The sequence below is a fragment of the Bidens hawaiensis genome, unplaced genomic scaffold (genome assembly GCF_021521415.1).
Source record: "Bidens hawaiensis isolate Kalapana, Puna unplaced genomic scaffold, B.hawaiensis_p1.1 tig00034173_1, whole genome shotgun sequence".
NCBI lineage: Eukaryota > Viridiplantae > Streptophyta > Magnoliopsida > Asterales > Asteraceae > Bidens > Bidens hawaiensis.
The window spans coordinates 34,989-49,695 of record NW_027495888.1 but is presented as its reverse complement, the minus strand read 5'-3'; the positions used below and the strand labels follow the sequence as shown (position 1 = coordinate 49,695).

Here is a 14,707-nt window from a genome sequence, read left to right as displayed (position 1 = left end):
GCCAAATTCACTGCAATTATAACATTTGACTTTTAACTTATCAAATCCAACCCTTTTTTTCAACGTGGGAAGATATTTTCCCGTTCGTTGCATGAATCTTTTAACCTTTCGAACAATCATGGCCATGTTCCACTTCAAATCCATAAGCTCAAGATCATCTGGGTTGATTTGATCATAGTCCTCATCTGTGAGATCACTCGTATCAATCTTACTTCCCACCAGTTGTTCATATGAAGTCATGAATGCACATACAAAAGCAAACTGTTGTTCAGCTTCTTGTAAATTAACCTTGGGTAGGCTTGAAGTATGAGCATTTGAGTTTCCAGTTGCACCACTCACCATGAAACATACATTAGGAGAATTGTTTACGTTAGGACCCTCTTGAGATTGAGCAAAGAATGCATTAATAGGCACTGAGCTTGTCGCATTGTTTGTCGGTAATGCACCACCATAAAGTAACGGCATCTGAGTTGATGACTGCTGATTTTGATTTTCTTTCAAGGTAGATTGACATTTAAGATCAAATTCCCTTTCTTCGATCTTGTTAATGAATTGTACAGTAGTCAGTTCAGGTTTCTGAAAGAAACCGTTCTCTTTAAGCATGAACAAGAAAGTTGAATAATCTGTAGGTAAAGCATTCTTTAAAGTATCAATCTTATCTTGTTCAGTTGGCTCAAGATCAACATATGACATTTCAACAATCAAATGTCTGAAACGGTTGATCATTTCTTCTACAGTTTCATTTTTCATCAGGATAAAATTTCTGAATTGAAATTTCACCAAAGTCTTCTTGCTTTCGAGAGTATTTCCCAAACTTCTCGTTTTCAAGGTAGTAAACTGTGAAGCACAGACTTTGATCGTACTATATTGATGAAAAATATGTTCCGATAAAGCCATAGTGAGTGTAGAATATGCTTTCGTTTCACTTTCAAAGTCCTTTAACTCATGTGTCTCATAATCCTTAAAAGGTTTCGGAGTCCAACTTGTATTGTCATTACCGATCAGTGGTGCAGCATAAACATCATCAAGAAAACGAACACTGCTAGGATGTACGGATCCCAGATGTGCACGGAATCTTGGTTCCCAACGGGCAAAGTCTGATAGTTTCAACAGCTTAGGACACTTATTATGACTGCCAATCTCGTTATCCATCGTTAGCATCTGTTGTAATAAGACATTCTGTGATGCTAACGCATAATAAGATGAATTCTGAGCAGCCATGATAAACTTCAGGGATTTAAAATGACAAACTTTCAAAGTTTATTCGTTTACTGTTCGCACGAATGAACCAGTAACGAATAGGATATTCGTTAATACTTTAACGAATGAAATATTCGTTAAAAATTGATTACTTTAACGAATGGGAGATTCGTTAAAAATTGATTACTTTAACGAATGGGATATTCGTTAAAAATTTTGCTAACGAATGGCAGTTAACGTATGTGGCTTAACGAATAAGATTGAACGAATGTGGATTGATCTTCACGAATAAGATTGAACGAATGAGATTGAAATTAAAGCGAATGAGTGGTTAGGTCTTAGCGAATGAGTGTAAACAGTGTAACGAATCAGGCTTCATCCTAACGAATAAGACTTCATCTTAACGAATAAGTCTTCAACGATTCAAACTTCCAATTTCAACTTCCAACTCGTCCGAATCTTACTGAAACTACTTAAAACTTATATCAAAACAATCCAAAACCAAATCCGAACCTATCTAGCAATGTCCGAAGTCACAAGCCTTCTTTAATCAGGTTTAATTTAACACTTCACCTATCTCTGATATTGAACTTCAATTAACTCACAAAATTAATCAATTCATGTTCAAAATTGATCAATTGAATACGATTATGTATCGTAGATCAGATCCAATGGCTTTGATACCACTTGAAAGAACCTTGATACGGATCTAGATCTTGATAACGACGATACACATGTTGATTGATATACGATTAAGCTGGAATACGTTATGGAGAGGACAATTTGACAAAGTAACAAGAGAGAATGATCACTGAACTGAAAACTTATACTTCTTTAATAAGTTACAGCATATATATAGGGGATGACCACATTTGTTAACTTAACAGTTAACGAATGTGTCATTCATTACATTAATCATACGAATGAACTCCTCATTCGTTAATACTTTAACCTATAACGAATAGCCCTCATTCGTTATCTCATTCGTTAATCTGGGTTAACGAATGAGCTTACAATTAGACGAATGTGTTACATTCGTTACAGGATAACGAATGTAACATTACATTAGAGCGAATGGCTCATTTAGCCATATTTACATTAAGACCCCTATACTTTATACTAAATACATTAATGCCCTGATAAAGACTGAGACGTACAAAATGTGTATCAACAAGTTATTCTGCAAATGGGGGATAACAATAAGAAGAATTTGTAGCAAAAAAAAAACCTCTAAAAAATAATTAAAAATTAACATAAAAACCATAACTCAAATTTTAATACAAAAACGAAAAATGTAAAAACACAAAAATGTTTCCATCGTCTTCCTCATTCTAAAAATAATAAATAAATCTCGAGAAGGACACAATGTTGAGTGAAAGACCATTGTGTCTTTTTGTTTATCATTGTGTTTTGTGTTTATTTTTGTCATTAATTGTGTCTTGTTTTATTGACATTGTGTCTTTTTTGTTGATATTGTGTTATATTCTCAACATTGTGTCATATTTTGTTCTTGCGATCTATTATGTCTATTTATCATTGTGTTATTTGTTCATTTTCGGCATTGTGTCTTTTCGTGTGCTTTTTTTGGGAATGGGAATGATGGAGGAAATATTTTGGTTTTTTAATTTTTTTCGTTTCTTATTTATATATTGAGTTATGAATTTTTTAGGGGTTTTTTTCTGTGGCCACAAATACTTTTCACACTTCTCATTTTTGTCTTCCTTTGCATTTTAACTTTACCCCATTATTAAAGGTTTAATTTTTCATCTCTTTTTACATGTAGCCATTGAAGGGCTTTTTTTAGGGATTTTTACATATTTTCCCTTCCTAACCTTTAAAATTATATATTTTTCCAAAATACAAGTTTTTAATACAAAATGTACAATGCTCTTTAAGCATAGTTTAAAGAAATATATAATTAGTTATTATTTTTTACTAGCCATTTTAAGGTTTTTTTTAAAGTTATATATATTTTTTAAATTATTTATGCATGCCAGCACCACCTCTTCTCTCATCAACGCAAGTTTGAAAATCCAGACACTTCAACAAACAAAAACCACCGGACGATATCACTAAATGACGTCGTCTGGTTCCGATGCCACCATGGTGTCCTCTTTGTAACGTTTCCCTAGATTTAATTAATTAACCAAAGTAATTAAAAAAAAAAACTAGTAGTGTGTATCTATTCAAAAGAACTACAAAATGTATAGTATTAGGAGAATTGGTAGTGGAGGTGACAGATATAACATACAAGTAGGGCTGTAAATGAACAGAACGGACACAAGCAAGGGTTTGTTCATGTTCGTTTGTTAAGAAAATAATGTGTTTACGAACACTTACCAAACGAGATTTTATGTTCGTGTTTGTTCATTAAGGAAATTAATGTGTTCACGAATGGTTCACGAACACAAATGAACACAAATAAAATCGGCAAAGCCTATAGATTGAGACCGATGTATTTATCAATATGAATAATGAAAACCTGCAAACGAATCAAATGAACACGAACAAGGGCATGCTCGTATTCGTTCATTTAACTTTAAAAGAACACGGACACTTAATCGAACAAATATTTATGTTCATGTTCGTTTACTTAAAAATGGACATTTGTGTTCGTTTGTTTAAAATCTAAACGAACATGACTGAACAAAGATTAACGAACATGTATGAACAAATGCAAAAGAAAACAAATACAAAAGGACTTAAATGAAACACTTAAATGAACACAAATTAACAAATATTAAACCTTTAAACAGATGGCCTATCCAGATAATATTTAATTATTTTCTATTAACATATAAATGAACATAAATAAACAGACATAAACAAACACTCATGAACAAAAATGAACGAACGGAACATGTGTTCATGTTCGTTCGTTTAATTAAATGAACACAAATTTTTGTTCATGTTCGTTCGTTTATTAAATAAACGAACATAAACGAACTTTCCGTCGAACGGTTCACGAATAGTTCACCGAACGTTCGGTTCGTTTACAGGCCTACATACAAGCAGGGTATCCTGGGATACCCAGTGGCGGAGCTAGGAATTTTTTTCTATGGGTTAATGATTTTTCGGTGCTCGATTTTTTTCTTGTGTCAAAGTTTTCGGGCCCGAATGGGTAGGGTCGGTCGGTCAAACAAATAAAAGGCAATATCACTATCATAACAAAATTACATCGTCAACATTTAATAAAATTCAAAATCATATTAAATCGAAAAATATATTACATATTACAATTGTCCCTTACACGTTTTCATGTTTTGAAAAATGATTCATAACATCTTCAATCGCGACTTTAAAAAGGAAATCTTTTTTCAAGTAACAAGTACAAGCATCATTTATATAACCGTCATCATCTAATTACGCAAATCTGTCTTGTGCTTCACTAAAGAAAAACATCTCTCAACACTTGTCATGCAACTAGTATAACTAATGCTAGTTTCAACAATCGATGGATCAACGAATATCCAAGATGTTTCTTTGTTTCAATCATTTTTTTTTGCAAGATTAGATAAACAAAAAATAGAAAATAATATTTTTTTTACTCGTACTTGATTTGGTTATTTAAAAATCAAAATCAAAGAAAGAGCCGTCGTGAGGTCCAGATTGAATGATCGATTGAACTCATAAAGGCTTGAAGCAATCAAAGAAAGAGTCGGCCGACCATTGTTGACCCGTTTAAAAGATCTTTTAATAAAATTGAACAACTAGCATATAAAAAAATATGGCCCTATATAATACGAATATTTATATGGATTCAACGATACTCTCGAATACTCGATTTATGGCCCTATACAATATGAATATCTTTGTTTCTTTAAACATTCATCTATTCAAGAGTTAACATACTTACATACCTAGTAAATATTGAAGATTTGAAGGCGAAGGACACTGAAGTTTGAAGGAGGTCAACTGGCGAGCGAAGGAGGTGAATTGATGATAGTCTGGACCCCGGCCTAGTAGATACTCGAGAGATAAGAAATTGAATTGTCCTTGTTTTTGTTTTTTTTTAATTTGATTTTTATTTATGTATTTATGTTAATGTTAATTAGGTTGGGCTTATTAACCCATTTTATTGATAACTTTGGGCTTTTTTTGTTGGGTTCAAATATTTTTTTAACACGATACTGGGTTCACTTGCCGAAATAGTATGGGTTCGCTCGTTAATTCGCACCTATAGATTATATATAAAACTGAAAATTTACCGGGTTCGGGCAAACCCGGTGGTATGTATGTGGCTCCGCCACTGTGGATTTTATGGGCGAAATACAAATTATTGCAATTTTTTTCTTCTCCGCTTTAAGCATCGGATACCCTTGAATATTTCTTCTAGATCCGTCACGCCAGTGTAATGAATCATGGATCATACTTTCTAACTAGCACAAGAATATTTGCCTAGTTTTTTGAAGTTGTTGATGGAAATAAGTTCATAACAAATAGGTTTGCCAAAGATTTTTATCAGATTTTATATAATGAAAACTAAAAAAGTAATTAAATCAACCGTGATTTTAAAAAAATACATAATAAACTTATCATCGCTTAAAATTGCATAGCTCTATATTGTATTACTAGATTTTATCTTCCGTAATTCGGGGGTTGTTTTACATTATTCGTTTTTAATATTTATATATGTATATTTGGATTTTAATTTTATTTATTGTAAGAAAGTTAATAATTAATATACTTGAGTTTTGATGATGAAATGGTTTCACAAATAAATGATATGTTATAATCCGGTTTAAAAGCTATCTGGGTTTGATGATACCCATTACCCGTTTATTTTCTTTATTATAAAATTGTTTCTTAATTATAAATAATATCTGTTTTTTTAAATAAAATAGGATATTGATTTTTAGTATAAGCCTATTTTATAGGATTTTCATATCAAATATTTGATTAGATTAATTTTTAATATAATGAGATGTTATAACCCATTTAAGAGCTATATGGGTTTGGTGAGACCTTTACCCGTCAATTCGAGTCAAATGCGTGAGAAGCCTTCATTTACAAATAAAACAATCTGATGGCTTGAGAGAATGGCTGTTTTACATTTTTCGTTTTTTAATATTTACCTTTTGGATTTTAAATTTCTTTATTGTAAGAAAGTTAATAATATACTTAGAGTTTGATGATGAAAGGGTTTCATAAAAAAAATGATATGTTATAACCCATTTAAAAGCTATCTGAATTTGGTGACCCATGACCCGCTTATGTTTTTTATTATAAAATTGTTTATTAATTATAAGTAATATATTTTTCTTTTTAAGGGTTAGGTTCAGATAAGAAGTTTGATTTTCCTAAGAAGGCTAGAAAGAAGGGTATTTTAGTCTAATACTTTAATATCAAAACCCACTTACTTTAATCTCAAAACCCACTAAAATTAATTTCAAAAACCCACTTACATAAAACCCAATTACATCTTCACTCTTCTCTTACAACCACCACCACTCCACCGCCCACCGCCACCGCAACCGTCACCCACCGCCACCACCTCGTCGGAAAAGTCCGAAAAAACACAATGAAAAACACTATGAAAAAACACAATGGAAAAATACACTATGAAAAAAAAACACAATGATAAAAACACAATAAAAACACAATTGTATAACACAGTGTAAATAACATAATGGAAAAACACAATGAAAAAAAAAAACACAATGAAAAATACTATTGTATAACACAATTTTGTAAAACACAATTCGTTAAAACACAATTTGTAAAAACCCACTAATTTTTTTCAATTTTTATATTACAATATGGTACTCATATAAAAGATCAAAAAACACTCGTTATTATGGTGAATTTATTTTTAAAAAAAACGTCGTAAAAAAAGTTATGGATGTTTTAAAATGATGGGGGAATTTGACATGTGCCTTGCATTTGAAGAGAGAAAGTCAACAAATGTGTTATTCCTTTTATGCCCTTTACCTTGTGTTCACACTTGATTTCCCCCTAAACTAATCTCAACCCTCTATATTCAAAATCAATGGACAAGATTACTTCTTATCCTTCCTACAAAAAGTATACTTTCTATTATAACCTAACCCTTCTTTTTAAATTAGATTTTAAATTTTAGTGTATCCCTATTTTATAAGATTTTCATATCAAATAATTTGTAAAATTAATTTTTAATTTAATGAGATGTTATAACCCATTTAAGAGCTATCTGGTTTTGGTAAGACCCATACTCATGAATTTGGGTTAAATCAATGACACGTAGGATTTTAGGGTATTCGTTTATATATATTATAGATTATACTTTGATTACCTACCAATGCTTATATAAATAACTTTTGTTTTGACATGTAATAATCTTGAAAGCAACATGCAACTTCAATTTGTCGTTACCAGCTTGTTTTTGGTTCTGTCCAATCATGATTTCTATAAGGCTGAGGGGTGTGGAGCGCGAGAGGGGGCGCGTGAGCCCATCCGTTCGCGCCCCGGGGCGCGAGCACCACACCACCGAGGCGCGAGAGGGGCGCGAGAGGGGCGCGAGCGCGGAAATCCAGGCGGGCGCAAGGGGTCTCGCGGTTGGGAATGCGCGTGAGGGAGCCTGGGAATGCGTAAATAGAGCCGTTGGGCTCTTTGTTTATTAAAAAAAAAAATTTTTTTTTCTCTATAAAACCAATATCACATACCACCCAAAACCAATATCACATACCAATATCACATACCACACCCAAAACCCAAAATCACCCCATCTTCCAAACCTTTTTTTAAAAACATGGCTGGAAATTGGTACCCAAACCTAGATTCAGATTACAGTTACGACGATTTATGGTCGGCACCCGGACCAACCGATGTTTTATTCGGGGTCGCAACAATCATCCGGCTTTCAACCATCCAACATACAACCGTCTCCTAACTTTGTTGTTCCGGAGACACAAGAACCAGAAGGTGAAGCTGCGGGACAAAGAAGACGCGTCCACCGGAAAAAACAAGTTGCAACGGACGGGTCGGGTTCGGCTTCGACTGGAAGGACGAAACGGAAAACCACTCCGTGGTCATCGGATGAGAAGGAAGCCCTGTGTCGGGCTTGGATAGTCATTTCTGAGGATCGGCGTTGCGGTAATTGTTTTAACGTTTTTAAAAATGATTTTTAATAAAAAAGTTAAATAAAAAAGTTAAATGACTTACAAATTTATTTATGCATTTTGCAGCGGACTACCAAAAGAGCAAGGTCTTTTGGACAAAGGTTAGGGAGACGTTCTATTCGCTCGTTGGGAGTACAGAGCGGAACGCCGATATGATTTCGGGTCGGTGGACCGAAATCAGAAAATTTGTCGGCTTGTTTACTAATCTGTTCAACAGGAACGCCGGTCGTATGAGACCAAGTGGCAGTGACGATTTGGCGGTTTATAATTTCACTGTCGAAGAGTGGAAGCAGGAGTGCCTGCGGAGGTATGGGACGGTGAAGACGTGGGACGATGTAAAGGTGTGGGAGAGGTTGAGAAGGTGTTCTAAGTGGGTTGAGCTGGTGGCGCCGGACCTTGATGCGGAAGTAGGGCCGAAACGGACTAAAACTAGTTCGTCTGGAGCGTATAGCACTTCCGCCGGGTCGGATTGCCGGGTTGGATTCGACCTAAACGTTGCGGGGGAGGAAACGTCTTCACCGCCGAGGAGGCGGCCATTGGGAAGGGACGCCAGGGGGAAAAAACCGGCTGAGGGGGAAGCCGTAAACATCACCGATCTTGTTGAATCCCTCAATAAATTCAACAAAACCATGGAGGTGGTCTCTAATGACAAAAAGGAAAAAAAAGAATGAGAGATTTGGACTTCCTTACAAGAGACTTCAGTAACCTAAATCCGGTCGACCAAATGCTGATGGAAAAACAAAATGAACGTATCCGGAAGAGGTTGATCGAAGAAGACCAAGCCGAAGAATAAGAATAATGTTTTTTTTAGTACTTTAATTTTTTTTTAGATATTAATGTGTTTTTTTAATTAATGTGTGTTTTTTTAAATAATTTATGAGTTTTTTTAATAATACATTTTTTTAATACATTTATAAAAAAATAAAAAAAAAACCGCTCGCGCCCCCTCTCGCGTCCCTCCACACCAGGGCCCGGGGCGCGAGCACCACAACCAACACCCATCTTATCAAGTTTCTCTCTCTGCCACACGTCACAATATTATTGGCTGGAGCCCCCACTCGCGCCCCCTCTCGCGCCCCCCACACCCCTCAGCCTAAGTGCATTGCTTCAAAGGTAAGATATGGCCTGCCATATCGGGTATAGTACCCGATTTAGATAGAGAGTCGTATGTGAATGTATGAGGACACTAAAATGTTTGCTTACTGTAGTTTAAAAGTCAGTTTTAACTCGCCAATTTTTTTTTAATTGCCGACTTTTATAATTAACAAACATGTCTGTTTCCATTTTGTCGACTTTTATTTTAAAAATGTTTGTTTTCTTAACCTGTCCTCGGTTAAACGTATTAACCGAAATAACTTTTAATTTATTGTCTTTTAACCTATGATTCTACGAACCAAACTAAGCGTAATCAAAACCAAAACCAAAACATGAGGCGTAGTTCCGATTTTACCCTATAATAAAACCACCCACATAGTAAGCACCAAGATAACACAAATTCCCCTCTTCGTTTCTAATAATCTTCAACGAAAGCAATTAAAACAAGGTTACATTTCCCAATATCTATCTATTAAAAAGGGTTTCAAATTAGAAGTCATGATAAAAGTAAAAAAATCCATAAAATTCTAACTCAAGACTCCAACCCTCTTCTCTATAGCTCATCCTGCATAAATAAATTCCAGAATAAAAGTTAAATACATATTTAAATAAAATTCACCAGAAATTTGGGATATTTGGGGTGAGCATAAACCGAGTAAAGACACACGAGACCCAACCATGATCGGACCCGGTTGTTTACAATAGGATCGGTTCCTAGGTACCATTAAATGGGACCGGGTCGGGTAAATAACCGGGTTCAACCGGTTCGGGTCTCACAGGTCTTACCCGTTTACACCCACCATTGTATAAATTATCTCAGATTTCAAATACCTTGACGTCACTTTCCTCATCTTCATCTTCTGCGTCAGCATCATCATTATCCTCGGCCTAAAACACGTTATAAACCACATATTTAGATTTAACAGATTTTTAATATTAAAATGGTAATCTAAATTTATGTGTGTGTGTTTGTATGCATATAGAGAGGAAAAGATACTTACATCAGAATCAATTGGGTCTTCCTTGGATTCCTGAAAGGGTAAAAAGTAGAAAGTTAAAAAAAAAAAAGAAGAGAAAGGATATACTAAAATTACATCTTATTAACAATTAAATAATAATCTAAGCTTACTTTATAATATAACAAAAGCTTTATGCATTAAAATTACACTTTTGAAAGACTTTAGGTAACTTATTTGCATGGAAAGTATGAATTAGGTTAATCTGAAACACTTACTATAAAAATTATCTGTTAATCATTAAAAATAATAATCTAAGTTTCAGAGGTTTTATGCATTAAAAATTTCACTTATGTAAGAATTTAATAGGTAATTTATTGTATAGTTTGGGTTGATACCAAACACTTCTATTAAAGTTTTTTGAGGTTTTATCATTTGAATATGATCTAGGGTTCTAATATAATGTTTTTTGAGGTTTTATGCATGATAAATTACACTATCATATACTTGTTAATCGGCCCATTATTAAGTAAACAGGCCAAAAAATAATGCGAAGTTGAACAAAAAACCATGAAATAACCATACCTCCGCTTCCTTTTGCTTTTCTATCTCTTCAAATGCAGCCTTCTCAGCCTGAAAGAACCAAACTCATGATCAGAGCAACAAAACGGTACAAATAAATGAACAAAAATTTATCAATTATTGATGAGACATACGTCTTTTTGTTTGCCCCATGTTTCTTCTGCCACTTGTTTGGCGTATTCGGGATCATCGCATATCAAGACATTGTCAAATAATGTGCCAGATTTCACCTATAAAAAGAAGATTTGAATCTCAGAGAGAACAAATTTCACACACTTAATACAACAAGAAAGAAATAGATTAAGAATTAATTAATTACCTGCCACAACTCGATACCAACATACTTCAACTTGGGGAAGACATACAGATCTGGGTCATCCTTAAAATCTACATTTACAGCAAATAAAATATGTTGTTAATATTAATATAAACTACAAGATGATCAAATGTTGAGATAATGAAAGGAACCTGGGTTGTCGATCAAAGGTGCCTTCCACTTTCCACTGTAGTTCGGGTTCTTGATTTTCTGTCAGGTGGACAACTAACTCCTTTAAATATATGCTCTTGATTAGTATAAAAATCTGTAAAAGTTAAAAAAATTGCACACCTTTGCCTTCCATGGGCCCTTGTATTCAGGGTTTGGAATAGTTGGGACAGTCCATTCACCATCTTCCTCATCATCCCAATCTTCTGGCTGAAAATTTAAGCCCATTTTAATCAAGATTTATTTAGAAACTAAGACTAAAAAAATCCACAAGTAAAATTTGGTTTTAAAAGGCGCTTTTTTAAAAACAAATAGGCCTGATAAACGGTCGAAGACGAACAACTTAACGAAAAGGGTTTTCTTGTTCGTTCGTTAGGAAAAATGAACATGCTAACATTCGTTTATGTTTATGTTCATTCGTTAATTGTATAAACAAACGGTTCACAAGCGTAAACAAACACGAATGAAAATAAACAATCAAAAATAACTGAACAAAGATGAACGAACATAATTGAGAGAACACCAAGTAAGCGTGAACATTAATTTGTTGGGCATAAAAAACATTAAATAAGTATATAAACGAACGAAAATAAACATAAACTAACGAAGAACTGAACATGTAGATTGCATACCTTTTTGGCATCTGGGTCTGGGATCTCCTTTGGAATGTCATCATAACCCTGAAATCATAAAAAAAACATCCAGTTAAATATTCCACTTGAACCGAGAAGACTAAACCAGAACCTATGAATGCTCTTAACTATACTACCTCAGGTTTCTTGTCTTCAGGGTCAGGAATAAACTCTTTCTCATCCCAATCCTCAGGCTGCCATAATCAATTAAAAATTTTATAAGCATCACAATTTACAACAGACCCCTAACATTAAACAAAACTGTTAACTGTTTAACTACCTTTTTGGCCTCTGGATCCTTTATCTGCTTAGCTGGCAGAAGATCCCAATCATCGTACAAGCTTCCTGTCTGCTTCTCAACATTATCAATCAAGATACTGTAAGTAGCATCGGGTCGGAGGATAAATGTGTAAACATGTGAAAGCTGGTCGGTTTCACATGGAACATCTTTCTTGATCAACTTGTTTTCACCGTTGTAAGTGAGGATTGCATGAACCTGCTTGGTAGCATACCCACAGATATCAGGTCCAAACATGATGCTGCAGTTAACATATTATTAATCAGCCATCAATAATAAGTTAATAACAGGAAAACAGATGAAACATCAAGTTGTATAAGTAAATAACCTGTATGGGGTATCGCCACCGAATTTCTTTTGGTCAACATCACCGCTAAGCAATTTCATGTAACCACCACCACAGTCAAGCTTCTGCTCATGCTTGACTGAAAACTGGAAGACTAGGGTTTTATCCTTGTTGCTGAATTCAGGGTACTCAGCTGAAATTGCATAAAACCTGTAGTCTTCACTTGTCTGAATACCTATGATCAACAAGAAACAATAGTTTATATCAGCTGATCGTAAACTTGATGACATGATATTAATAAAATATGATAAGAATTTATGTAAGTCAAAACAGGATCAAAGGGATGACTACCTTTATCATTGGCATCACCGTTCCATTTACCAGACGTGTAATTCCATTCTCCTGCCATGTTCTCATCTTTCTTCCAGTCAGATTTAACCCATCTGTTCTCCCATCCATCTGAGTTGAAGAACATAAAATCAAATTGATAGATTAGTACAACAAAAGTTTAAATTTCACACAACCTACATGCTAATGAATTATCAAATTTCAATCTGCTGATGCATCATAGAGATCAGTAGAGTACTGGTACTGTGATACCGTAAATGAGTAAAACCATATACCAGATACCATACCGATTTTTTCTGTTCTATACCAATCAGTACTGGTACCACTGAAAATACCGAAACCAAATGGTACATACCTAAAACTTGAAAAAATGTATATCGGTTTGGTATTTGGTAAATATTGCTCTTCTATCATATAAACACAAACAGATCCATTAACAATAATAACTCTAATTTTTTTAGTTCAACACGGATTTCGCCACAGGTACCACTGAAAATACCAAAAAAAATGTATAAATGTATCCCCGTACTGATCGTGTTCGGTATGTACCAGTTCGATACGCTACATTACCAGTATTCAGTAAAAAATGCTCATCCCTAATCTATCATATATTAAACCCTAACTTAATGACTCTCGTAACATAATAATCATTTTTGATCGCAATTAAGACAAATCTTCTTCACCTAACTCGAACAAAAACCAAAATATCTATTCGATTACATCAAATTGACGTTCAATCGCTTCAATTCCCACACAATTTCGAAATCGATCCGATCTCATCCATCAGCTACAATTACAATCGAAGAGATTTTAATCTAATCGCTTCAATTCAAACACAAATTAACACAAAACCAACTCGATCTCATCAATTAACTACAATAACACACATAACGTAACAGATCCAAGCATCGTAAACTAATCAAATCAAATTAGCACCTACATTCGATCTGTAAACATCAATTATTACCTTCAAATCGTTCCTCAAAGAAGACTTTAGCAGAAGCGATCGAGAACAGTAGCAGTAGAGCCAGAGCCGTAGGGTTTAGCCTCCGATTCATCGCCATTGTTGATTGATTGATTACACGCACACTGACTAGTAGGGTTTATATATATATGCGGCTGAGTCTTTGGTAATCACGGTACTGACGTGGAGGCTATGATGGCGTGGACGAGTTAAAGAGTGACACGTCCAGGAGTAGTGTCACTGATGACAGGTGGCGGATGGTGATTGGGTGGTGCTACGAGCCGGCTATAGCAGAGGTTGAGTTGAGTTTACGATATGGAGATTGTTTAATTTGGGAATAAAATAAAAAGAACTTATTGTCACTTGTAACGGCTTTGGTATGAAAATAATAAATTAAATGGATATTTTTATATCCTTTTCTAAGTTTTCGTTAGAAATAAAATATATATGTTTTTAATATTGAAAAATTCACAAAATGGTCCATCTTTAAAATGAGATTTCAAATTTGTCCCTCCAAATTCAAGTTTTCAGTTTTGTTCCATAGTTATCTTGTCGCCGACGACGTGTTAGGGAATACCGACGACATGTTACTAAACGAACCGGAGAACGACACGTGGCCAGAATAGGTCGTCGACGAAGTGTTATCGAGGCATTTCATCGCAGGCGATTTTTTATACATGTTCTTGCTCACGACGTCAACGCCGGGCTGCCATACCTGACACCCGTGTTCACATCGTCGGCGACGGCTTACCGGATCTCATGGCC

The 14,707-nt window shown here is 34.6% G+C and overlaps 1 protein-coding gene across 1 annotated transcript; it reads right to left on the bottom strand.

Moving 5' to 3' along the window:
* Positions 1-9,785: 9,785 nt before the first annotated feature.
* Positions 9,786-14,056, bottom strand: LOC143585799 (calreticulin-like). Its single transcript, XM_077067495.1, has 14 exons — positions 13,946-14,056; positions 12,982-13,089; positions 12,673-12,865; positions 12,327-12,585; positions 12,184-12,240; positions 12,047-12,094; positions 11,538-11,624; positions 11,399-11,456; positions 11,250-11,317; positions 11,065-11,160; positions 10,934-10,981; positions 10,394-10,423; positions 10,224-10,280; positions 9,786-9,957 (listed from the first exon to the last, which is right to left on the bottom strand). Exons 1-14 carry the CDS (start codon positions 14,040-14,042, stop codon positions 9,946-9,948), a joined length of 1,218 nt encoding a protein of 405 aa, XP_076923610.1. The 5' UTR covers positions 14,043-14,056; the 3' UTR covers positions 9,786-9,945.
* Between the last annotated feature and the right edge of the window lie 651 nt (positions 14,057-14,707).

Excerpts from the sequence above, each read along its gene's own strand:
- LOC143585799 (XM_077067495.1), bottom strand. The coding sequence starts at position 14,042 with ATGGCGATGAATCGGAGGCTAAACCCTACGGCTCTGGCTCTACTGCTA. Across the intron at positions 12,241-12,326 it reads AGGATCCAGAGGCCAAAAAG|CCTGAGGATTGGGATGAGAA; the intron begins GTAGTTAAACAG and ends TGATTATGGCAG. Across the intron at positions 10,424-10,933 it reads AAAAGCAAAAGGAAGCGGAG|GAATCCAAGGAAGACCCAAT; the intron begins GTATGGTTATTT and ends TTACCCTTTCAG.